The following is a 22,996-nucleotide window of genomic DNA, read 5'->3' on the forward strand; positions in this document are numbered from 1 at the left end:
CCAACTCCAATGCGCCCATCCGGCAGACCAACCACCTCAACATGCTGACCAATCCAGGGGGGAATCACAACAATAACAAAAAGCGCCTCTTCCAGGAACAAAAAGACCGCCCGTACCAACCGTTACCCGACGGAATCAAAGACCCAAAAGCACCGCACGCGCGCGCAGTCCCTCAGCCGCTACAGCAGTCTCCTTTCCGAACCCCAACTCATATCGCTCGTCCTCGTGCGCGTCCGCCTCGCCCCCAAATCCCAATCGCGCGACTCGGCCGCCGCCGCCGCCGCCGCCGCTGATGACGAATCGCGCGAGACCGACTTGCCCGACGCCGCTGTCGTCGCATCCGACGAGCCCTGCCGCCTGGCGTCGTCTTCTGCTGCATGGTTGCGGTCGTCGTCGTCGCCGTTAACGACGTCCAACCAGACGCCAGCGACGCCGTCACCGTCGCTGCCGCTGCGCGGTGAGCCCGCCATCATGGCGCCTAAGGATGAGGATTGGCGATGCACGTTGCCGTAACGGCGGGCTGGGGGCGGTTGGCTTGGATGCTGCTGCTGCTGCTGCTGCTCTTTTACACAGCTCGTGTCGCGAGAGACGCTGTGTTCGAGAACGCCGTCGCCCGCCCAGCGGCCGGTCCACGTGATGCGTTCGCCAGCGTGCGGTGTGAACGACGCAGTGCGGCCAACGGGATCCTCGTCATCGCCGCGGGCATACGAGGTCGAGGCATTGGTGCCACAGCTGAGAACGGTGCTGCGGGAGAACTGGCGGTTGCGGGCGCGCCACAGGCGATCAAGGGCCGTCTTGAAGTCGTCGAGGACGAGCGTGTCGGTGAGGCACTTGAAGCAGAAGCTCAGCTTCCACCAGGGATTCAGGCCGTCGGGCAGCACGGTCGAGTTGAAGGCGCCGACGACGGCCGCGATATCGATGAGCAGGAAGAGCACGCTGAGCAGCATGGAGCCCAGGAGCAGTCCGAAGCGCGGCGATGCCCGGATGATGGTGCAGAGCGAGAGGCTGTATTGCGTGTGGATGTTGTAGAGGAGGCTTGAACAGGTCCAAATCCACCATGGATCCCTGTGATCAGACAAGTCAGTCAAGAAATTTGCGCACGTCTACTAGCACCAACTGTAGGACGATTGCTCACCGAAACAGCGCTTCGAGTGGGCGCGTCTTGAGGAAGAGTTTGTTGTAGTTGTTGAAGTAGGCGAAATTGGCGTAGATTTCGATAATCCAGTAGATTTGCGCCAGCGCGACGGTCGTGATGTAGAAACGGCTCACCGGACTGCTGAGGAACGGCTTGTTCTTGATCCACGCAATCACATTGTGCAGGCTCCACGACGTGTTGAGGGCGACAGCCGTGACTGACAAGTACCAGCCGTAGACTGGTGGATGCGGGAAGATGAAGGTGCCGTGAAAGGTGCCTAGGATGAGCTGCAAGAGAGAGAGAGACCAATTGTTAGTTTTGGGAGCCGTTGTTTGGCTGGAGCATTTCCCCTCTGATTGTGGGGTGTACCTCTGTCAGAATGAGCTTGTGCAGAATGACTCCTTTGCGCATGTTGGCCACTGTTACGCAGCTCATTACTATGAGCGCGCCGACCATGAAGCCCTGGGCCCAAGCTTCGAGGATCAATCCGTCTGGATGGATTGGTTTGCCGATAGACTCCGCAGAGCGTCGGTCGAACTGCGTTTCAACTGGTGCCATATTCGGCGGAGTAATAGTTCGTGAGATGACCAAAGGAGTAGGGATAAGAGGAGGGCTAGGGTGGCCACGCGCGGCGCAGTACACCCATAGTCAAACAATACAGGCGCAATGATTTGAGGTTGTTCAGGGATTTCAAGAAGCTGCTGGAGCTGGATCCCAAGGGAGTAGACTGTGGAAATAGCAACGGCGATGGCAGAGTAGAAACAAGCAGGAACGAAATGATATGGGGCAGGACATGACACGCAGGGGATTAAAGGGCAGCAGGCGAGAAGAGAAAGAAAATTTTGAGACAGAAAAATTCTGATTTCATCTGGTCAGCGTAAGACTTGGATTTAGCCATGTTTATTAGAAGGTGGCAGAGGGTGGGAGAAGAGGGCGGTGGGATGACCGACGAGAAGGGCCCCATTGCCGTTGCCGGCGGCCGCGACGTCTGCGGGTGGTGGTGGTGGTCGTGGTGGTGGCGTTTTCTCGCCCAATACCGAATCCTTCAGCGTTCGCATCTCCGCATTTTCCCACCTCTCCACAATTCTTACTCCAAGGTCGGCTATCGTCCGTCCGTAACTGACCATTTTGCCAGTCAGCAGACGCGCATCGTTCCCAGCCAGACCTTGGCCGAGGCTCCAACACAAGCTCTGCGTACGCGAGGCCGGCTAAACGGACGTGTCAACTTTGCGTGGCGGCGTGTACAAGAGGCCTTGAATGGGCTGGGCTCTATACGCAGCTCTTGATATTGAAATGGGGTCTGAAGCATTCTTTGTCCTCGGCGAGCGACTGCTGTTAGGACTCCGACCTGCCCATTGTCCACGTAAGGTAATCTTGTTTTGCGAAGCCAGCGCCGCAGTCGCACTACCCGAATGAGCCGAGCGGAGCAAAGGCGTCGCCATCTCACGTCCTTTGTCGGCCGACAGAGTGTTGGAGAAGGGGCGAGAAGTCGAGTCAGCGTCGCCTTTGTGTGTTTGCAGGCGGTGCTGCGCTTTTGTTGCTGCTTGTTGACGAGGTGGAGGGTTGTGCGGAGAAGACGCATGACCTGAGCTTGGCAGCGGAGTAGCGGAACAGGATACCATTGCCACCTACAGTCCTCAAACTTCTGCGTATCGTGTAATTCGCAAGCTGGGGCAGTATTGGAGAGGTCGGACCAGAAAAATTGCACAACGCTGGCACATCACCACTTTCAGCTCCTGATTCTCTCACCAAGCCCGGCTTATGCTCCCAATGCGTCAAGGTCCGCCTCCAGTAAATCTGCCCAGACCACGATCTTCCAGTGCTTCGACATTTTGCAAAACTGAGCGTCCAACTGTGACGTCGCTTTGCCCCTCTGCTGCCATCACATGGCGAACCATCGTGCACCATCTGTGGCTTTCGTCATGGCGAGCCATTGGGTAGAACTTGAGCCGCCACGCGCAAAGCCAGCGTCGATGCCATGTTGTGAGACGTTTGACAGTCTCCGCAGTCCATCGACCATTTTCCCTGTTCGCTCGCCGCGGTTGCGCATACACTTGGCACTATGCAGTCTGCTCATACGAGGGCCAGCAAATTGAGAGTTCAGAGTCAAGCCAATCAGAAACCACGTTGGGATCTGCACGATCCAGCTGCAGGCGTAAATAAGCTCTTATGGGCACTCGTCTCCCAGCCAAACCTCAACATGAAGTTGTGGTTCGTGAGGCGAAATCTGCAACCATGTCCTGCCAGCAATTAGATGAAACGGGACCAAAGACTCGGGGAGCACACGGGATCCTGTGCTGCTTCTGTATATACATGCTTCAAGCGAGTCTTGAATGCTACTTTCGAATAAGATATCATTGTCGTCAAGCGAATGCTGATGGAGTGTTCAAAAGCCTCCTTCGTGCAACGACATGAGGTGTGAACTTCCAGTTCCATAGATCAGTTCCGCTAGGACGTTTCGCGACGTCAAGTGACGACTAGCTCAAGGGGAAAGGGGTAGACGCTACCCCTTGTCAGTCTGCAGAGAATGAAGTGTTCAAAGGTTGCAGCTGAAATGGACACATTTCTCACGCCCAGCCCTCTTAGAACGGGTGATGTACCTTCGTGCCGTCTGCCAAGCGAGATGATGGCTTGGGAGATTGTGTTTCTGATGATAGAGCAATTGACTCCTTCTCCACACTAGGATTTGTTTGGAAGGACATGATATCTTACCGTGCGCTAGCCCTACGATACTGCACCAAGCGGAAGAGACTTGCACATCAGCATATTGATGATTTGCGAACTTGGCCTGAACTGGCGAATCACCAACTGTTGTCGCTTCTGCCATCATCAGGGGCTGCAAAGCAAGCTGAAGAGGGCCCGCACAACCAGTCTTTCGATACATGGCTAGTCGAAACCAGCATGGGACTTGGTAGAAAGAAAAACACTGCAGTCGCTTCTTACAAGCCCATCAGTGAATCAAACTCGACGCGTCGCTGGGTCAATCGCTGCTAGAAGTCGTCGGCAGTGCTATGTGAGCGCGTGGCAGCTTGCGATGGGCATGGTGGGAATGGGGACGTGACATCACGCTTCTTTTTTAGGTCGCTGATCGCCTCGGTTGGTGCGCTGGTGTCGTGGCCTCTCGAGAGGACACCCTTGGAATCGAATTCGGATCGGCCCCCAGGGGTCGCGGCAACAAAGCGGGAAGAGGAAGGCTTAGCAATACAATCAAGCGGCGACATGCTTGAAGAATGCTTCTGAATTGGGAAGGCCAAGATGGCAGGGTTATTGATGTTGAATATGTGCCGATGTTGTTGTGCCGCGCATGCGTCGTGTAGAGATGAGGTCGTCTATCAACTCCACAATGCTCCTGAAAATCCCGATCGACAGGGCTCAACTCTAAATTTTGAACGTGCACAGGAGCAATGATTGCGCAACGCAGAGTGGGAGGCAAAGCATTGAAGGCTCGGACCACTGTCAGTTGCAGCGATTGCGTCGTCAGCGATGATGCGGCTCGCGAGAGCTGCAGGCAAAAGGGGAAACCAAGGGGGACGACAAGGGCTATGGGTCTGCAGGGCTGGTGGATGCAAGTCATTTGTGTTGCTGTATGCCGAGTCAGAAGCAGGTCGTCATGGTAAGGGTAGTGGAAATGGCAGGGAAACGGCGCGCGTTAGGTTAGGGCAGGGTGAGCTGAAGCACTTGTCGTCGCTCTGAGTGAGAATCAAGCTAAGTAAGTAGCAGTGTGAGACCAAGTCGAGCCATTGGCAACCCTGTTTCCGCGTCGTCGACGTGCAGGGAAACCATCACGACTCCTGATACACGAAAAGCGCCAAGTTGGTGGAGGCGCCAAGCTCGCCAGAAGCGGCTGTTATGGCGAGTGTTTGACGTACGGTGCCGATCAATATGCGTACATTTGTGGAGGAGAGGGGAGAGTCAGAGGGAGAAGAGAGGCGGTGATGGTGATGGGAGTTGACGAAGAAGAGTCGCAGCATTCATTCATTCATTGTCGGGCGGGTCGAGTCGTCGGGCCAGAGGCGGGTGGTGGCGCAGGTGGTTCCATGTCGCCCTGGCAGCCCAGCAGCGAGCGGGGGCCAGGTCCAAGCAGGCGGGAGGTGCCATAGCTGAGGCATTCCAACACCTCCCAACTCCATCCTGCACTGCCTCTCCACCTCTCCTCTCTACTGCCATAGTCCACACCACCCGGACCTCGCCGCCATTCCAAAACGACCCTCCATTCCGATACCTGTCCAGCTCGTGCACATCTTCATACCAATCATCTCCGCCTTGTTCTCCTCTGCTGAAACACCCCCCCGAGTCTCCAGAAAACCCCTCGTCCGCTGCTCTCCTCGCCTCTAATATCTAATACCGACCTTCCACTCCTTTGTCAGCCTGAACCTCAGGTTATTGCCTCCTTCAACTCGCCTACCTCCCCGACTGTCGCCTCGCCTTATTGCATCATCCAACATGGCTACGCTTCGATCGCAGCGCCGCTTCAAAATCTTGGGCCTCGTCGTCTTCCTCGCCGTGCTCACCATCCTCTACATAACCTCCGCCGCAAGACAAACACGCGAGTCCGACTTCTACCGCAAGACCCAGTACGCTCTGTCACAACGCGAAAAGAACAACAATGCGCAACCTCATGTGCAGCCCAAGATGGCCACTTCCGATGACGACGTCAGCAAACGCCTCAAGGCCGCCGAGGACAAGGCCAAGAAGAGCGCCAACTTCAAGGGTGATCGCATCCAGGAGGTGGTTGCGGCCGGCAAGGCGGACCAGGAGAAGGATCGGGTCATTGGCAAAGCCGAGGCCAACTCCGTCAAGGTCGCCAAGTCGGATGCGTCTAGCGAGCAAGACGAAATCACCGGAGAGCGAAGCGTCGCCGGCAGAGTCATCATGAAGGATGGCAAGTCCGATTCCGTCGATGGTGTGGCTAGGGTCGGGAATGTGGGCGACAGCGTCCGAGCCGCATCTGCCAATGGTGCCAAATCGAGCAGCGACGCGTCCTCATCTGTCGACCAAACAGATGAAGACAAGGAGGCCGAAGAGGAATTGAATGCCATTCTCAAAAAGAGCCCGAGTAAGTAAAGCCCCGCTTTCCTAAGCGCACGGAATGCTGACGCGGGCTTCTAGTTATCATATTTTCCAAATCCTACTGCGGCTTCTCCGCCAAGGCCAAGCGCATTCTCCTTGAAGAATACTCCATCAAGCCGGCTCCATATGTGGTCGAGCTCGACAAACACCCTCTAGGCTCTGCCATCCAGACCGCCCTTGCCAAGTCGACCGGCCGTCGCACAGTGCCCAATATCTTGATCAATGGTCGGAGCATTGGTGGTGGTGACGACGTCGAGGCTTTGCATCTCAAGGGCAAGCTCGAGGAGACGGTGCGAAGCATGGGCGGCAAGCGCATCGTCGAAGCCAAGGCGACGGCAGACAAGCCTACCGAGAAGGAGGGCTTGAGGAGGGTCCGGGTGAAGCGGAACATGTGAGACAAACACGCGGCTATTCAAGACAACAAAATCCATCAGTTCCCGAGGTGATGACCGTCGCAGCAAGGGAGGGGCGGCGGCGCTTGACTCACACCACCTCGACATGCTTGCCTCGCCTTTACCGCCATCATCGACCTTTTCTTTTTCAACTTTACACAAGCGCTTAACTGCTGTTTGAGACTTGTGGACACGCACGCGCTGAGCAAGCGCCTGAAACGTTTCTTCATCGTCGATCCATGTCCACGCCTGCCTTCGACTTGGGCGTGCGGAACGAACGCGCCGAATCAAACACAGCCCAATCACAGAACAAACAACGGAGAAGCAAATCGGAGATCACTCAGTTGCGCATTGCAATGGTCGACAATAAAATGACCTGTCCCTATTTCTGGAATTTCGCCTTGATTCTCCAATGACTTCAAAGAATTTTCGACGATTGACCCCAATCGACCTGTTCCACGGACTCGGTCTCGCGCGTCATCCTTGTCAAAAGACGTTGGCGCCATGCCATTTTCGACGAACAGCTGTTTCTCCGACTCGCCTCGCTCAATCCATAACTCTTCTTTCACCAAATTTACGGAATCGGCCATCAAAGAACACGGGCTGGAATACTATCGGCCCTTCAAAGCAAGACAGAGCAACCAAACCCATCTGCACACTCGCAACTACACGCGACGTGGTACAAATAACGAGGACAGCACGACCTGACTACCTTCGAGGCCGAGTACACAATGAGAACAGAAAACACGTGCAGACCCGATACCCTGTACAATAGACTAATAAGTCATTTTGTGTTTTTGGATGCGAATTTGTCGACTAAGTTGGGGAACTAGATACAATTTCGCTGCTTGTGAGCCAGTCGGGCCTGCAGGCGGTAGTCGAGAAGCACACGGAGTTTAAAACGGGGCAGCGGGGAGGGTCAGGAGTAATGATGCTTTCAGGGCGGAGGGGACACATGGGTTCTAGCGCTGGCTGATTGGTTGGTTACCAGGTTGGTTAGACGGAGTAGCAGCAACGTCAATGAAATCACGACAATCTTCAAAGCGCGCGATGGTCGCGAATCACGGGATGAGGTCCTCGAGCAACCAAGCGTCAGTGGTTACTGACGTGAACGCGCGATGACGTTGACCACGCAGGCAGGCTCAGTCGCTTGCGGCTTCACGTCTCGATAGACGCACGACGCTGCTCGAGCTACCGCCGTGAGAGCTGCGCACGCTAATCGGCTGCCCATCTAGCTACCTTCGACCGGCGAGATGAGGGTAGAGCAAGCGGCATTTTTACATTTTACCTTTATACCAGCGACATCTTGATCGCAGCACCACTCCATCTACTCCGTCCCTCAACAGTGCTGCAAACGCTCACTCTCTCACGCTCTCTCTAGCGTCTCGCACTATACGGTACAACACGAACTTCGCATTCGCCGCGTCAGTCGCGAGCCGCTCGCACGCACTCGAAAAGAACACAGCAAGCTGGACTGTTTAGTACACACAGTACAAGCAAGCATTTGAAGCAGGGTAGAGTAGGGCAGGGCAGGGCAGGGCAGGGCAGGGCAGGGCAGGGCAGGGCAGGGCAGGGCAGGGCAGGGCAGGGCAGGGCAAGGCAGGGCAAGGCAATGCAATGCAAGGCAGGATAGTCGTTTCAACCTAAGTCTCTTAGACACCCAACGACTGACTGACTTTCGTTCGTGGCCTACATACATGACTTAGCTACCTACATACCAGAGTGGCGGACATGCGAACTGACACGACAGGACACGACACGGGCAAAATGCCATCTGGATATGGGGGGGGGGGGGGGGAGGGGGGGGGGGGGGGGGGGGGGGGGGGGGTCCCGATACGGTTTGCTTTAGTGATGGGATCTGGGATTTGGGTTTCGACATGCATGCATGCATACACACAGGTCAAAAGGTGTGCTTGGATGGTCCCTTGTGTTTGTGATGAGCCAGGCTGTGTACTGGAGTCTGCTTCTCTGCCCTGCTGCTGCTGCTGCTGCTGCTGCTGCTTCACTGCTATTCAGATTGCCGCCGCGTCTCTGCCGCTCTTGTTTATTTATTTAAATTTTTTTTTTTTTTTTTCCTGTCTGGAGTAGACTACTATCAAGACTCGGAGACGAAGTGATGGTGTGCCACCTACATGTATTATATTCTACAGATGCTCCGGCCCCGCCATCAATCTATCTACGCAATCTGCCCACCCTTCCGTCTCTCTAGAAAGGTGCACAAATCACACACATCAGCATCCCACACTCATCCCAAACCAAACGACGCACCCAGCAAAGAACTCAGTACACGACGACCTCCGCCTCCACACAGCGGCGACAGCCGCCCGCCCGCCCGCTGCAGAAAAGACCCTGACACAATCTAACTAGGTAGCAGTTGAGGCTCGTCATGAGTGACGGCTCCCGCTAGTTCGCCCGCCCTGCTACCACTGCTGCAGAATGCAATCCTTCGAGGCACATTCGTGTCTAGATTAGCTGCCAGCTTTCGTGCCATTGCGCGCATGCGCGTAGGTAGGCGGGAAACCGGCTGAGGCGCTTGGGATGCGCGGTGGCGTCAGGATGATATCTCTCCGGAAAGATTTGTGGTGGTGAAGGTGGCTGTGATATCAGACGGGCGGCGTTTGATGCGTAGGAGGAAGGGTGCGGGCGGTCGTTTCCGACACTGTTAGCCAGACCGTTTTTAGATTGAGCGCATAGAGTGGTTGGTCGGAGACACAGGACGGAGAGTATACGGATACGGATACGTGATAATTTCAATGATGATATTGCCATATCGCCAATTGCACGTCGTTCACAATCTGCCGTGGCTAAGGTACCAATAACTGTACAAATACACATATGAAGGGAGACGATGCAAATTACTGAGGCCAGCGAAAGTGGGTCAGGCAGATAGGTCTGTCTGTCGACAAGCTTAACCAGGCCAAGATGAACACTGTAAAATGTACGACGAAGGAAAAAGATACAAAGACACACACAGCAGAAGGAGAGGGGAAAAAAAAAAAAAAAATAGTGACCGGTTCATCATTGGTATCGTGACACTTTGCCTTTCTTCGACTAACGAACCGTCCCGCGCGCGCCAAGCGTGCTTGATCTGCTTTTGCGTTGCTTTGCTCTCCATCCCCGCGCCATGCCATGCCTTGTTATCAGAATGAACCAGGCGGAGCTCTCGCGGGCAGCAGACGTCACGTTGAGCAAGCTTGCTGGCGATCTGGGGGTTGGCGGATAACATTGCCATTCCAATTCCAGTCTTCGAGTCCGTTGAGAGGAGGATATCTTGGTGCGTGCAATGCGACTAATACAGCAAAGAAAGAAGGTTTAAGGTCGGAGGCGTGAGAAGAAGAGCGCATCATAATGGCGACGACCGTAGCAGTAGCATACTTGAATCAGGAGGCGGAAGTAACAGGAGGTTGTGAATGATGCACCAACGCAAAGGGAGGCAGTGCAAGTAGTTCCTAGGCTTTCTTGGAAGGAACCCAGCCCTGTAATGGCAAAACGTCAGCACACAGACTAATTCCTCTCTACCACATCTCGCGATGGGGCAAAAGTCGGGGATGGGGATTTGGAGGCTCACCTTCTCCTTCAGCTTGGCCCAATACGCCTTGTCTCTGATCTCGCTGCCATCCAAGTGCGCATCCCGGCTGCTCGGCGTCGAGTAGATGCTTCCGCTGCGCTTCTGGAACCGCGAGGGCGGCACCTTGCTGGCGTCCCACTCCTTGCTCTGACGCCGGTCACACGTCGGACTGCCGCCGCCGCCGCCGCCGCCGCCGTTCACCGGCGAGTCGAGGTTGTCCGGCGAGTCGCGGGGTGGCATCTTCATGTCGTCGCTTCCGGCAATCTTGTCGAGCTTGTCGCCGCCAAAGGGGTCGGAGAAGGTGGTGTCGTTGGGAGAGCCGGCCATGGTGGTGTCGAGAGAAGGGTTGCCGGTGGGTGTGGCGTCGAGTCCTGGAGCTTGTCAGTGGAGATTCGGTTTTGTAATGGGCAATGGGGAACGATTGCGGCTTCTAGACTGTGACGAAGCAGGAAGGGGGATTGGAGTCGAGAAGATTATGCGGATGATGTTTGATATTTGAAATGGTAATTCAGTAGGTGGCGACTGATGCGAATGCTGGGACGGGCGTAAAATATGCGCAGGGATGTTGCTGAATGGAACAGAAATCTGGGATCCACGTACCACTGGTGGCAGTGTTGGTGGCCATGGAGGACGAATCTCGCGAAGGGATCTGGCGGACCTCGATGCGGACGTTGTTGTACTCCAGGGCGAGGGTCTGGGAGTTGAAGAGGGTGAGGGGCGTGGATAGGATCGAGTCACAGGGTTCAGTAGCTCAGCTCAGCTCAGCGCAGCTCGGCTCCGGGCCAGGCAGTCAATGGCGGGGTGCGGACGTGGACGTGGACGTGGACGTGAGCGTGGACGTGGACGTGGACGGGGACGGACGTGTGCGGGGTGGAGGTTGGCTCGAGCAAAGGATGATGATGATAAAGGGTTGGCGGAGGAGCTTGGTCTCTTTGAGGCATGGCATGGAAGCGGCCATCTGCACCACCTATGTGGCTGCAACATAACCACGGCCTGCGTCGGGCCCAACAATGACGGGGCGGTTCAAAGCGCCCACATGATGGTCGCGACTGGCCGCTGATGCTGGTCGTGGGCTATTGTTGCCTCTTGTGTGCCGCCGCTGAGCCTGTGGCAGCTCGAGCTGTGACGTTGGCCACCAACCAACCAACCAGTCCACCTCGTCACGCTGCGCTCCCCACACGGTCGAGTTGCATATTCCGATTGTCTATGCTGCCACCAACCCATCAGCCGAATCCCGTCCTCGGAACGGGTCGCCAGAAGCAAAGAAAAGACGGAGAAAAGGAAATGATTGGCGACGACCAGCCACTGACATAGCAAAACGCGAAAGATGGTGCTTCACCGCAGATGGTGTCCGTCCCCCTCGACACGAATGAACCCAACGCCGAGTAGATGCAGCTCAGAAACAGCAGCTTATTTACCTGAATGAAACCTCCCTCCAAAAAGCCAATCCAATCAAGCTAAGCAGGGTATCTGCGCGCTTGCAAAATGACACTACAAATCCTCGTCAACGTCAATCGCATCCGGATTCGCCGCCGCTGCCGGCTCTGGCTGCGCGGCACTACCACCCTGAACTCCAGTTGTCGCAGGCACAAATCCTTCCGGCGCCCGAGCCTGTCGCTCGAGGGCCGCCATGGCGTCGATCTTTTCTTGCTCACTGATGGCGCCGTCGCCGCCGTTTTGCTGGCTGCGAGCCAGGGCTTGCGAGGCAATGAAGCTGACGTCGGTGCTGTCATACCGTTAGCTGCATGCTTAACCGAATCATATGCTCAACTTACTTGTACTGCGCCTGGACGCTTCTCTTGATACGAAGCATCTCTTTGAAAGTGTCTTCGTTTCCGTGTTGAACTTCGAAGCTTTCCCACTTCTGCCAGAAACCTGGCTCCGTTCTCGGGTCGCAAAACTGGCTTGCATGACCATAAATGGCTCTTGCGCGGTCGATTTCGCCCAGTCGCCGCTCCATTTCTGCAAATTTGAGACACATCTCCTTGGCTTCGTGATCGGGGAGGGCAGAAATGGCGCGCTCGTAAATTGGGCGCGTCGATGTGAGTCCAAAGTTGGACGCCGACTTGGTGATGTAAAAGTTGAACAGCTCCAACCGGTCTTCGTCGGCAACTGCGCGAGTGGCCCGTTCGTAAATGCGCATGGCGTGACGAGCAAGCCCGCGTTCCTCCTCGAGTGCACCGTACATCAAGTACAATGTCTTTGCAAACTTTGGCGGGCAGTCCTCGAGCGCTTGTTCGAATAGGTCGCGTAGTCGCTCGATGCTGACCTTTCGGTCCACCGCTTTGGTGAGGTAAAGATTCCATAGTTCGAAAGCCACTGGGTAACTGAAGAGGTCGAGACCGCGCTCGTAAATCTTGAATGACTCTTCAAAGTACTTGTTCTCCTCGAGCAGATTTGCGTAATTGACCACGGTCTGGGGCGTGGCTATGCGCAGCTCAAAGATTCTTTCGTAGACTTTGCGTGTTTCTTCCAGCGTGCTGACACTTTCGACCAAATCGACATAGAAGCTCCACAACTTCCAGCTCTTGTGCACTCTCTGCTGTGGTGACAGAGTTTCATCAAAGTAATCAACCGTCGACCTCTTTGGCGCCTGAGTAGCCTTGGCCATGATGTCGATTGCGCGGTCGAAATTCTCGTTCCTGAGCTCCATGTCCGCCCATTCGCACCACATTTCAGCAAGTTCATTGACAGACTTGAAAGGGACTTTGGTGGCCTTTTCCATGATGATGCGGGCATTGTCCAGATCGCCGGCTCTTTCGTAGAATTTGGCGTAGTTGGCCCAAAGCTCGTGAAACTGCCCAACAGCCTTTTTCGGATTTATGGTCGCAATTGCATCAGTGTAGGTCTTGACGACCTCCAGCTTGTTGTCTCCCCATAAGCCAACACGTTTTTCCCATTCAGGGACGCTGTTGGGGTTCTGCCTCAAAAGCACGTCGTTGACGAGGAACGGCCGACGGTCCATGAGCTGTTCAAAGCGAGCCATCCGAATGTCCAAATCAAGATCTGCCTCCTCATCCATCACCCCCTTCTCTTGCCGTTTGGACGCTTCCTCCATCTTGATACCAATCAACGCTTCCTCCGCCTCGGCATACGTATCGAACACAATAGAGAAATCGCGGACTGTCATGACGGTGGTGATCGCTTCTTCGAAAACATCGCGAGCACGCTCATAGTCGCCCTTGTTGATCCAATAGCGGGCCAGGCCAACCCAGAGAATCCCTCGTTGGTCCGAAAACTTTGCGATGCCGCTTCGAATGATCTTTTCGACGTCGATCCCGACGTCGTCGCCCGTCTCAATTTCCGTCGCGTGGTCAATGAGTAGCTCGACCATTTCGGTCCAAAACTGAAACGGCCCCTTTGCCTCCTTGCTCTTGAATCTGGGATTGTTGAGAATGTCCATGTAGCGCTTGACAGCTTCGGTATACTGCCGCATGTCGACCAAAAGGGCAATAAAATCCTCGGCGTGTTCCGGATGAATCTGCATGTACCGTCTCCAAATCTTGACGGCAGTCTCGCCGGACGCAGAGTTGGCAAAAGGCCGGTACAGCGCCCAAATCCGGTTGTGCTGTGTCAGAGGCAACGCGCGCAGCGCTCGATCGAAAGTTCGCCTCGTTGTCGTGACCATGGGCTGCAGCATTAGGAATTCCAGATACATCTCCCATATTCTTGGCATCTTGTTCAGAAGCACCAGAGCCCGCTCAAAAAGAGCATTGACCTTGACGTAGTGGGCCTGGTACTTTGCCGGATTCTTGCCCTTCAGATGCTTGGTCCTCAAATCCAGATACATCTTCCACAGCTTGTAGGAGCGTGGCAGCGTGGTGCAGGCGCGCTCAAGAACGAAGGCCTGCTCGAGAACTGAGCCATGCTGGCGCTTGAAGGCGACGTAATCCAGCCATGGCTTGACACTGCCCGGATTGCGGATGAGCTCCTGCTCATACACGCCATCTGACTCGGAGATCAGATACAAGTCGGAAGGCCTGTTGGGCATGATGCGCTTCGTCTTCGGCACGACGGCGGCAGCGGCGGAGTTGCCAACGTTCCTCAGAAGCTCTCCAGGCATCGCTCGGTCAGACGGGCGTTGCTGGCCTGGGTGCAGGCCGGAGAGGCGCGCGAAAGGGTGGCGTGGGCGACTTTCTGGGGTCGTTCGAGTTGGCGATGGATTGGTGAGGTGTGGAGCTTGACTTCTGGCGCAGGGTCGCTTGGACTTCGTGTTGCTTAGCGCGAGGCCCGGCCGGCCAATGCCGACGACGTAAGGTAGCTCAGGCCTCCGCGGCGTGCGTATGGAACACCAACAAGCGGGGACGGGACCATTCGCATCACGCTTCACAACGGTTGGCAGCTACTGCCGCACACCCTTTGGCTCTTTCATCACAATTGAATCGCTCATCCGGACCTCATCCGGACAACTCGCCCTAGCCATCCACAAGCCAGCAGCCCGTCATGTCGTCGGGTGGTGCCGTACGTACAGCCCAGCTGATGTCGACCCGTCGAGAGCTAACTGCAAGCTCCAGGCCCGCGAGTCGGTCTTCCCGACGCGGCAGGCGTTGGGTCAGATGAAAAGCAAGCTCAAGGGAGCTCAAACGGGCCACGATCTGCTGAAGAGGAAGAGTGAGGCCCTGACAAAGTGCGCCCTATCGCCGTAACCCTCTTTCTTGTTTGTATGCTCATATCTAGCACAGGCGCTTCCGAGGTACGATACCAGCTACCGCCGCCGAAACACAAGTACTGAAATCCATACAGAGATTACACGCCGCATCGATGAAGCCAAGCGCAAGATGGGCCGTGTCATGCAGATAGCGGCCTTCTCCCTCGCCGAAGTCACCTACGCTGCCGGCGGCGACATCAGCTACCAGATCCAGGAGTCTGCGAAGAACGCCAAGTTCCGTGTCCGCACAAAGCAGGAAAACGTGTCTGGTGTCTTCCTCCCGGCTTTCGAAAGCTTCACGGTCGAAGGCGCCAACGACTTTGGCCTCACAGGTCTGGGCAAGGGAGGACAGCAGGTCCAGAGATGTAGGGAGACATATGCTCGCGCAGTGGAAACGCTCGTGGAGCTGGCCAGCTTGCAGACGGCTTTTGTCATTCTGGACGAAGTCATCAAGATTGTCAACCGCAGAGTTAACGCCATGTAAGTTGCTTTGACGCTGTGTTCTTGCTTATTGAAACTGACGTGGGTTCAGCGAACATGTCATCATTCCTCGCACTGAAAACACCATCGCCTACATCAACTCCGAGCTGGACGAGCTTGACAGAGAAGAGTTCTACAGATTGAAGAAAGTTTCGGGCAAGAAGGGACGCGACGCTGCTGCTGCTGAGAAGGAACGGGCTGCGGCCAAGGAAGATGCCGACCGTCGGGCTGAAGGAATCGAAACGAAGGACATCTTGGGAGATGAGGACAATGAGGACGTGATTTTCTAATGCGGACGGATGATGTACACACGAACGCTACGCGAGCAGCCCAAGACTGGAGCACTTGTAAATTGTATGTTTTGATCTTCGGGAATCTTACGCTGATTCAATGATGTGACCCCTACCTTGGTCAAAGCAATCTTGATTCCATCCAGCCATCTGTTTCTCTACTGCCTCTGGTAAGTGACCTTGACAGGTTTGCCTTCATCACCAAGCGCCATGCCAGCAGTGGCTTCCTTGGCGGAAATAGCGCCGGCTTCAGCCTCGTACTCAACGAAGGCAATGCCGCTGCGTCCAGGCACAAGACGGACCTCCTTGAAGCCTTCGAAGCGGCCAAAGATGGCTGAGAGCGCTTCGACATCGTATCCATCGGGCAGGTTCTGCACGAACAGGATCTTGTTGGGCGGGAGGTACTCGTCTGGGATAACTGCGCCTCCAGCGCCGGTCGACTTGAGGCCAGCACCACGCGCCTTCTGGGCAGGCCTCTCAGGCTGCGCGGGAGCGCCCGCAGGACGCTTCAACTGCTTCTGCTTCTCTTGGGCCTCGATGGCCTGCTTCCTTTCTATTGCATGTGTAAGCATACTGCTCACCAAAGAGCGACACGTAAAAGCGCAAGGCAAGGACCCATCTGATCCCGCAGTGCAATGGGATCTGAGATGTACCTTTCTCTGCAAGTCTGCGGCGCCTGTGTGCCTCGAAGTCCTCCTCGTTGCCCTCCCTTCTGACTGTGGCGTCACTGCGAGTCCTGGCGAAATCCAGCTTCATCGGCTTGTCGAACAGGTCGAACTCGTTGATTTCCTCGATAGCGCGCGCGGCCGACTCTACGTTGTCGAAGACGACGAAAGCCTGGCCCTTGGCTTTGAGGTTCTTCGCCGCACGGATGTCGATGACGTTGCCATATTCGCTGAAGATTTCGAGAAGCGCTTCCTTCAGCTCGGGAATCTTGATGCGCTCCTCGAGGTTCTTGACCTGCTCGGGGCGTTAGCAGGGCGGACGCGCATTTTTGATCAAGATACTGACATAGACCCTACAAACTGTCAGCAAGTGAAAGGCTCTTCGTTGTGAATCCGACTTACGTGCAATTGGGTGGCGTTTGCGAAGCCATAGTTGATAATTGCTGTCACTGAGGCTTGCGGTGGTTGTTGCGGGCGGTACCTGATTGAGCGCAAAGGAAGCGCGGTAGGTTTAAGCGAGAGTCGGACACCAGATTCGGATATACCTGCCCCTGCCTCGCCGACCAGTAGCCAGAGTGCCCACCATTTTCATCAACGTCCATTGTTTATGTTTCTCTCTCATTCACAGTATCCTGCTGCCTCAAGTCTTTCTTTTTCCAATCCTGGCAGGCGGGAAGCAACTCGAAGACAATGTTACTGCATTCTGTTTTCATGCACGAAGTGCACCTTGTCTGCAACTCCGACTGGCAACGCCATTGGCCGATGCCTTGCCATTCAGGAATATGCTCAGGTTGATCATTTAGGTTTGCACTTTTAAGGCCTGATGGTGAGAAGGTTCCGGAATGACCCTTTTGTGAACCTAAAGTGGTGTGTTACAAAAGCTCGAATTTGGTGCTCCTGGTTCGTGATTCATGTTGCTCGAGGCCCATGAGTGCTAAGGCAGTAAAGTTTGAGGAGACTCAGCCCACGTCTCACGATTCATGAGAGACACCAAAATGTTGGACGTGCGTTAGCAATGATTTTGCCCACCCCATCGCGTCGCTCACTGTCCGATCTATCGCTGTCGCCGCCTTAAGGACCATGGTGGGAAAGGTCGTCGGTCAGCATCTGCGGCCCTTTGAAGGTACAACTTTACTCTTTCTGAAGTAGGTGTATAGACCAAAGGGTCTTTGCGCGGAATCACACGCGAGTGAGATAATATGCAATTTGGTGTGGAGAAGCATTCAAGCTCGTGGGAGGCAAAGAAGCAACAACGAGATCCATGTTTCTCCTAGGACAGATACGGAGAGCATCCAAACGCCTTTCACACACAACTTTTTGAAGCAAGTGGAGAAAATTGAAGTAGCCTTGTGCAAAAATCATTGATGATCGATGGATGCCAATCTTCTTACCAGAAGGGTATGCCAGCACCGACTCCATACTCCAGAAGAAACAGAATTTATTTTGCACCTTTGCCCTTCGCCTCGTTGTCGCCAAGTTCGCGAATAAACACCTTGATAAGACCCTCCCCGACGTCCTCCTGGCCATCCTCAAACCCAGGACTAATGCCAACAGCGAGATGCTTGCCATTGGATGAGAAGGTCAATGCAGCCACGCTTGTGGAATACCGCTGATACTGTCGGATTCTTCGCTTGGCAACACCGTCCCACAGTGCAACGACGCCGTCACCACCTCCAGAAGCAAAAGTGCCGTGCACTGGATGAAATGCGAGCGCATTGACTGGATAGACGGTGTCGACATCATTGACCTGTTGGCGATGGCACTTGAACGCGTACTTTCTCGTCTGTGATTCCTGGCTTGGGTCAAACCATTCCACAGCCACGCGCCCCTCGATGCTACTGGTAGCATAGCCAGCGTCGTTTGGCATACAAGCTACAGCTCTTATCATGAACCTCAGCGAACTCTCCCGACGCTGCCAGGGCTCTGGATTGAGAGGAGTTGCGTCGGTGGTCTCGGAGGCGAGCATCTGCAATGACTTCAAGTCATATATATGGACGTTGCGAGAGGCCATGCCGACAACGAGCTTAGTGGCAGTGATGGAGAGTGAGAATGGCTTGCTGGGGAGCTTGATTATAGCCGGAGTCTGGTTGGTGTCTTCTGGAAAGTGGATGTGTAATGTGGAGTCCCACGAAGCAGATATGAGTATGGAGTGTTCAGGACTATAGACGACAGATTTGACACCTGCTTCATGAGAACTGAGAACAGTCTTCTCACCAGTCTCGAGATTGATCCTTCATCATCCTCGGTCAGCTTTAGAAATCCGGAACTGTGAAAAGATCCGCGTACCTGTTAACGTCCCAGTCTAGGCCCGCGGAGAAGGCCTCTGTGTGATCCTTGCCAAAACATGCTGCCAGGACAGGGGCGCGGTGTTCAATCTTGCGCAGTAGCTCGCCGCCAGGTTGAGAGTGTGTATCGTAGAGGTAGACGTTTGCGTCCCAGGAAGAGACCAACAGGCGCATGGAATCGCCCGGCGCATACGCAAGAGAGGAAATAGCATCGCTCGGAGACTCGGTAATCTCAAATTGGCCTAGGCACAGGTTAGCTATGTCCGCATAATGCAATAAATGAGCATACCGGAGCCTGCGTTTGTAGACATTTTGGAGCCTTGCCCTGAGGGAAGTAGTAGTTGAAAGCTCGAAAGCTGGATGCGTCTGGCTGGTGTTGACAGCAGCAGGGCGGTCACAAGTGGCAGAAAATCGGCGCGCAGCGTCATGATCGGCGCAGGGTCCACGTCGTGGATTCGCACGGCTTCGACGGCTCGTTCTCTGTCTCATTCCTCACTACAATCACAATCCAAGATGCCTTTCGCCCAGCTCGTGATTGGATCGCCTGGTGCAGGCAAGTCCACCTACTGCAATGGCATGCACCAATTCATGTCTGCGATCGGCAGGAAATGCTCAGTCGTCAATCTCGACCCCGCCAACGATCAAACGTCCTCCCCGGCTGCGCTTGACGTTCGCGACTTGGTGACAATCGAAGAGGTTATGGAAGCAGAGGAGCTTGGTCCCAATGGAGGCATGATATATGCCATGGAAGAATTGGAACACAACCTTGAATGGCTGGAGCAAGGCCTGAAGGAACTCGGAGGTGAGCAGCTCGTTGTTAAGGTACTTTTCCAGACTGACGTTGCTCTAGATGATTACGTCCTTTTCGATTGCCCCGGCCAAGTTGAGCTCTTTACCCATCACACCTCACTTCGTCACATCTTCTTTCGTTTGGAAAAATTGGGATACAGGGTCTGCAATTCTCCAATACTTGCTTGGGTCTTTACTAACTAGTTTGAAGTTAGTGGTCATACAACTCACAGACTCCTTCGTAATCTCTCAGCCTTCACTCTACATTTCGGCGCTGTTACTCGCCTTGCGAGGAATGCTCCAGATGGACCTCCCGCACATCAACGTGCTCACCAAAATCGATAACCTCCGCAATTACCCAGACCTACAATTCAACCTAGACTTTTACACAGAAGTGCAGACTTTGGACTACTTGATTCCACATTTGGAAGCCGAGCAAGGAGCAAGATTTGGTGGACAAACCTCAGCCAAGCATAGAGACAACGACGGAGACGAAGATCTCGCCGACGTCGATGACGACATTGAGCCATTGAAGCCAAAGTCCAAGTTCTCTGCCCTCAACCATGCGATCTGCGAAATGATTGATTCTTTCGGCTTGCTCGCCTTCCACACTTTAGCTGTCGAGGACAAGCAGTCCATGATGGCGTTGCTGCGTGCGATAGACAGGGCCGGCGGCTATGCCTTTGGTGCCTCCGAGGGTGTCAATGATACAGTCTGGCAAGTCGCCATGCGCGAGGGTGTGGGTGTGATGGAGCCAAGAGATGTTCAAGAAAGGTGGTTAGAGCGGCGAGACGAGTTTGATGAGATGGAACGAGCACAGTGGAAGAAGGAGGCAGAGGAACAACGTCCCCAGACTGGTCCGCAAGTTGTGAGGAAGGATGATGAAACGCCCCCTCAGAAGGCGTTCGACGACATGAGTTTGGAGGAGATGAAGGCCCTGGGTAAAGACGCTCTCAAGAGCAAAGACAGCGGCATCAACGTGGTTCGGAAAGGTTGAATTGGACCCAAAAGTCCCATTCATGCTCCTGGTCAGGCTATGTTCCCCACTCGCTGGCTGCTCCATGTACTAAGGGCATTGCTACTTGAGTGAAGCTTCCAGAGCCTGCACCAAGCATCACCGCGATGGTCTCCGGAACTGATGGAGATGTTTGGTCCCGTCATTGAAAGACTTTGAATAAAGTCAATTCGGTTCCTGGCAGGCTAAATTTGACTTTCAATCACTCACAGGCAAGATGCTTGTGTGCAAGCCATGCGAGGCCGCTGAGAGGAACGGGAAGAAGTCAGAGGAAAGCAGATGAATGTTCTCCATACTTAGCACGATATTTGAAGCAGAATAAATAGCCGGCTAGATAATCCAGGGCTATGCAGGAGGCTTTGATGGGAACCAGCCCGGACGGCAGAAACCAGATGCTGCAATCCATGGTGGAATTGGAAAAACTCTAACAATTTACAAGATTAGAAAATCTTCAAAACTCACAGAGATACGGGAAAATAGGTTCTTAAACGCCAACTTCGTAGATCCGCAGATCAATGTTCCCTTGAATTCATCGATGACCGAGCTCATTGCCTAATTCGGAATCGTATCGATAAGGATTCGTCATCAACACCCAGCGTGAGAGTCAGTCCACGCCTCTAAACCACTCGATCAGCGCGACTGCTTGTTCACCGTCATCATACCTCTTCGTCGTCCTTCATTGACTTCAAACTTTGTGTCAATTCGCAACCATAGCTTCTCCACGCTTCTCATCACGTCTGCAATCAATCCTGCGCACCATGTCGAGCACCGCCGGCAGACGAGCAGGACAGAGTCCCGCACCGTGGAGGTCAGCGTTCCATGATCATATTTCACGAATGGAATCGCCCGAGTTTGTGCTATCGACTCTCGAGACGGCATCCAAGGGGTCGCCCGTCCCATATCTTCCACGCGCGCGGTACTGCATCTTCCGCGGCTTCTGGGCAGAGCTGCCTGAAAACAAGCGCAACCCGGCACCGCAGAACGATCGCGTCTACGAGAGCGACTTGCCCACGTTTACGACAGATGTGCGCATGCTCAAGATACCGCAAATTTTCAAATCGAGCAGCGGTCACGCCAGCGATGAAGAGCAGTGGCAGGGCAGTGGGGGAGGCGGGCCTGTCGAGGCTGTATGGTGGGTCAAGGACACGATGACGCAGTGGAGAGTCAAGGGCGAGGCGTTTGTGGTTGGGCCTGACATTGAAGGAAACGGAGAAGAGAGTTCGGGAGTGCGCACGGTGAAGAGCGAGGTGGGCGACAGGATGAGAGTGGCCAAGCCGGGGCACGAGAAGGACTGGAGTTGGGCAAAGGAGGTGACGGCGCACTTTGGCAACCTGTCGCCTGGCATGAGAGGTGAGTTGCGAATCTCATCCGTTGCTACTATGTTGGTTGCCGCAAGTGGCCGCATAGCTCCTGTAAACTGCACAAGGCCACCGATTGATCATTTGATATTTCCTTTTCCGGAGGCCAAAGAGGTGGATGTCGAACGCAGGGAGGACGATCCGTTGCCATGGGCTCGGAGCTTTTTCGAGCAATCTTCCTCGGCCGACAGTATGCAAGGCAGAGGACACCTACCAAAAATCTCCCATGCTCCGGCCAGGTTTGGGAGCTTTATCCCAGGATTTTGCCCCCATCTCCGCTTGGTGTCACATCGCGTCGGCAGCTTGTAGCACGTACTGACCGCCCTCGCATCGTATAGGCTCCTTCAGCGGTCCACCACCCGGACTGCCCGTCGACCAGCCCTATGACGACGAGCACCTCGAACTGCGGAGACCGGTGGAAGACGTGAATGACGCCGTAGCGCGGAAGAATTTCAGAGTGGTGGTGATCAAGCCGGAGCAAGTGGAGAAAATCGACTTGAGCGATCCAAAGAAGGCGTGGCGCCACTTGTATACCTTCGTAAAGGAAACGAGCGAGTGGAGGACGCAAGAGCTCTGGCCCTGAAAGGATGGATGGCACAGGGGGCATGGTTGTAAGATGAGCTACTTTGGGCATAGAAATACATTCCGTACGACCTTCTGAGGCGCTGACGGTTGCTTGCCGATCATTGACCTGACTTGACAGCCGAGCGCTTGCCAGGCACGTGAATGGGCCTGCAGTCTAGGGGATCGAGGCTTTGTGCAAAGCATCGTGGCACACGCAGGGAAGGGAGCATGGGATAGGGTTTTTTCAACAGCTTCAAGGCATTATGAAGAGCGTTTGGATATCTGATACGGAGAAGCGTCCAAGCACCCACACGAAGGAGTAAAGAGCGCTAAGACTTGCAGCGAGGTGGTAACGGACAGCAAGCAAATCCCAACTCGCCGAAACTACAGTCGTGTGTCCACAACAACAGAAGAGCTAACCAGGGCTCGCCCTGCGGAGACGCGCAGGAGAACTGGACAGGCGTCGGACAGGAAAAAGCACGTTGTGGTAGGGGGGCACGGGGGAAAGGGAAGCGTGTGCGACGGATGCGCATTTGGCGTCATATACATGTACGGTCTGGAAAAGGAGGGGGTGTGGTATAGGGCATCCGGTCTGGTCGGCGACGACATGCATATGTCGCAGCGCGTCGCGCTTGAAGAAAAAGATTGCTTCCAACCTGGATTGGACAATGCAGCGAAATTTGACAGTCACACGCGCATAGGTGCGCGCATTGAATTGGAGCGAGCTGCTGGGTCGA

The 22,996-nt window shown here is 54.7% G+C and overlaps 11 protein-coding genes across 11 annotated transcripts; 4 read left to right on the forward strand and 7 right to left on the reverse strand.

The window, feature by feature from the left end:
* Window positions 1–776: 776 nt before the first annotated feature.
* IWZ02DRAFT_373386 (uncharacterized protein) lies at window positions 777–1,693 on the reverse strand (the record flags this gene model as incomplete). The annotated part of the gene is made up of 3 exons (XM_066764700.1): window positions 777–1,065; window positions 1,136–1,422; window positions 1,505–1,693. Coding segments are annotated over 3 exons (765 nt in total), but the record flags the coding sequence as incomplete, so codon positions are not given.
* Window positions 1,694–1,874: 181 nt separating this feature from the next.
* On the reverse strand, window positions 1,875–2,806 carry IWZ02DRAFT_189811 (uncharacterized protein). Its single transcript, XM_066762411.1, has 3 exons — window positions 2,411–2,806; window positions 2,086–2,343; window positions 1,875–1,993 (listed from the first exon to the last, which is right to left on the reverse strand). The coding sequence occupies exons 1-3, from the start codon at window positions 2,715–2,717 to the stop codon at window positions 1,944–1,946; spliced, it is 615 nt and encodes a 204-aa protein (XP_066625494.1). The 5' UTR covers window positions 2,718–2,806; the 3' UTR covers window positions 1,875–1,943.
* A 1,309-nt stretch (window positions 2,807–4,115) lies between these two features.
* On the reverse strand, window positions 4,116–4,813 carry IWZ02DRAFT_189673 (uncharacterized protein). The gene has a single exon (XM_066762409.1). It carries the CDS (start codon window positions 4,707–4,709, stop codon window positions 4,212–4,214), a length of 498 nt encoding a protein of 165 aa, XP_066625495.1. The 5' UTR covers window positions 4,710–4,813; the 3' UTR covers window positions 4,116–4,211.
* A 529-nt stretch (window positions 4,814–5,342) lies between these two features.
* IWZ02DRAFT_189675 (thioredoxin-like protein) lies at window positions 5,343–6,805 on the forward strand. Its single transcript, XM_066762410.1, has 2 exons — window positions 5,343–6,191; window positions 6,245–6,805. The coding sequence occupies exons 1-2, from the start codon at window positions 5,579–5,581 to the stop codon at window positions 6,598–6,600; spliced, it is 969 nt and encodes a 322-aa protein (XP_066625496.1). The 5' UTR covers window positions 5,343–5,578; the 3' UTR covers window positions 6,601–6,805.
* A 2,934-nt stretch (window positions 6,806–9,739) lies between these two features.
* On the reverse strand, window positions 9,740–10,663 carry IWZ02DRAFT_189883 (uncharacterized protein). The gene is made up of 2 exons (XM_066762413.1): window positions 10,166–10,663; window positions 9,740–10,073 (listed from the first exon to the last, which is right to left on the reverse strand). Exons 1-2 carry the CDS (start codon window positions 10,490–10,492, stop codon window positions 10,047–10,049), a joined length of 354 nt encoding a protein of 117 aa, XP_066625497.1. The 5' UTR covers window positions 10,493–10,663; the 3' UTR covers window positions 9,740–10,046.
* A 777-nt stretch (window positions 10,664–11,440) lies between these two features.
* On the reverse strand, window positions 11,441–14,348 carry IWZ02DRAFT_189881 (pre-mRNA-splicing factor syf1). Its single transcript, XM_066762412.1, has 2 exons — window positions 11,941–14,348; window positions 11,441–11,891 (listed from the first exon to the last, which is right to left on the reverse strand). The coding sequence occupies exons 1-2, from the start codon at window positions 14,226–14,228 to the stop codon at window positions 11,657–11,659; spliced, it is 2,523 nt and encodes an 840-aa protein (XP_066625498.1). The 5' UTR covers window positions 14,229–14,348; the 3' UTR covers window positions 11,441–11,656.
* A 62-nt stretch (window positions 14,349–14,410) lies between these two features.
* Window positions 14,411–15,639, forward strand: IWZ02DRAFT_445081 (ATP synthase subunit D-domain-containing protein). Its single transcript, XM_066767141.1, has 5 exons — window positions 14,411–14,626; window positions 14,680–14,792; window positions 14,848–14,858; window positions 14,909–15,293; window positions 15,346–15,639. The coding sequence occupies exons 1-5, from the start codon at window positions 14,609–14,611 to the stop codon at window positions 15,581–15,583; spliced, it is 765 nt and encodes a 254-aa protein (XP_066625499.1). The 5' UTR covers window positions 14,411–14,608; the 3' UTR covers window positions 15,584–15,639.
* IWZ02DRAFT_445084 (U1 small nuclear ribonucleoprotein usp102) lies at window positions 15,640–16,721 on the reverse strand. The gene is made up of 4 exons (XM_066767142.1): window positions 16,651–16,721; window positions 16,595–16,601; window positions 16,237–16,543; window positions 15,640–16,136 (listed from the first exon to the last, which is right to left on the reverse strand). The coding sequence occupies exons 1-4, from the start codon at window positions 16,677–16,679 to the stop codon at window positions 15,742–15,744; spliced, it is 738 nt and encodes a 245-aa protein (XP_066625500.1). The 5' UTR covers window positions 16,680–16,721; the 3' UTR covers window positions 15,640–15,741.
* A 718-nt stretch (window positions 16,722–17,439) lies between these two features.
* On the reverse strand, window positions 17,440–18,887 carry IWZ02DRAFT_445086 (nuclear pore complex subunit). The gene is made up of 3 exons (XM_066767143.1): window positions 18,823–18,887; window positions 18,535–18,775; window positions 17,440–18,479 (listed from the first exon to the last, which is right to left on the reverse strand). Exons 1-3 carry the CDS (start codon window positions 18,842–18,844, stop codon window positions 17,687–17,689), a joined length of 1,056 nt encoding a protein of 351 aa, XP_066625501.1. The 5' UTR covers window positions 18,845–18,887; the 3' UTR covers window positions 17,440–17,686.
* Window positions 18,888–19,013: 126 nt separating this feature from the next.
* Window positions 19,014–20,757, forward strand: IWZ02DRAFT_189969 (uncharacterized protein). The gene is made up of 3 exons (XM_066762415.1): window positions 19,014–19,335; window positions 19,384–19,484; window positions 19,534–20,757. Exons 1-3 carry the CDS (start codon window positions 19,047–19,049, stop codon window positions 20,317–20,319), a joined length of 1,176 nt encoding a protein of 391 aa, XP_066625502.1. The 5' UTR covers window positions 19,014–19,046; the 3' UTR covers window positions 20,320–20,757.
* IWZ02DRAFT_189945 (pyridoxamine 5'-phosphate oxidase-domain-containing protein) lies at window positions 20,708–22,542 on the forward strand. The gene is made up of 2 exons (XM_066762414.1): window positions 20,708–21,687; window positions 22,034–22,542. The coding sequence occupies exons 1-2, from the start codon at window positions 21,096–21,098 to the stop codon at window positions 22,276–22,278; spliced, it is 837 nt and encodes a 278-aa protein (XP_066625503.1). The 5' UTR covers window positions 20,708–21,095; the 3' UTR covers window positions 22,279–22,542.
* The last annotated feature ends 454 nt before the right edge of the window (window positions 22,543–22,996 follow it).

Source organism: Phyllosticta citriasiana (genome assembly GCF_038021145.1).
Source record: "Phyllosticta citriasiana strain CBS 120426 chromosome Unknown IWZ02scaffold_3, whole genome shotgun sequence".
NCBI lineage: Eukaryota > Fungi > Ascomycota > Dothideomycetes > Botryosphaeriales > Phyllostictaceae > Phyllosticta > Phyllosticta citriasiana.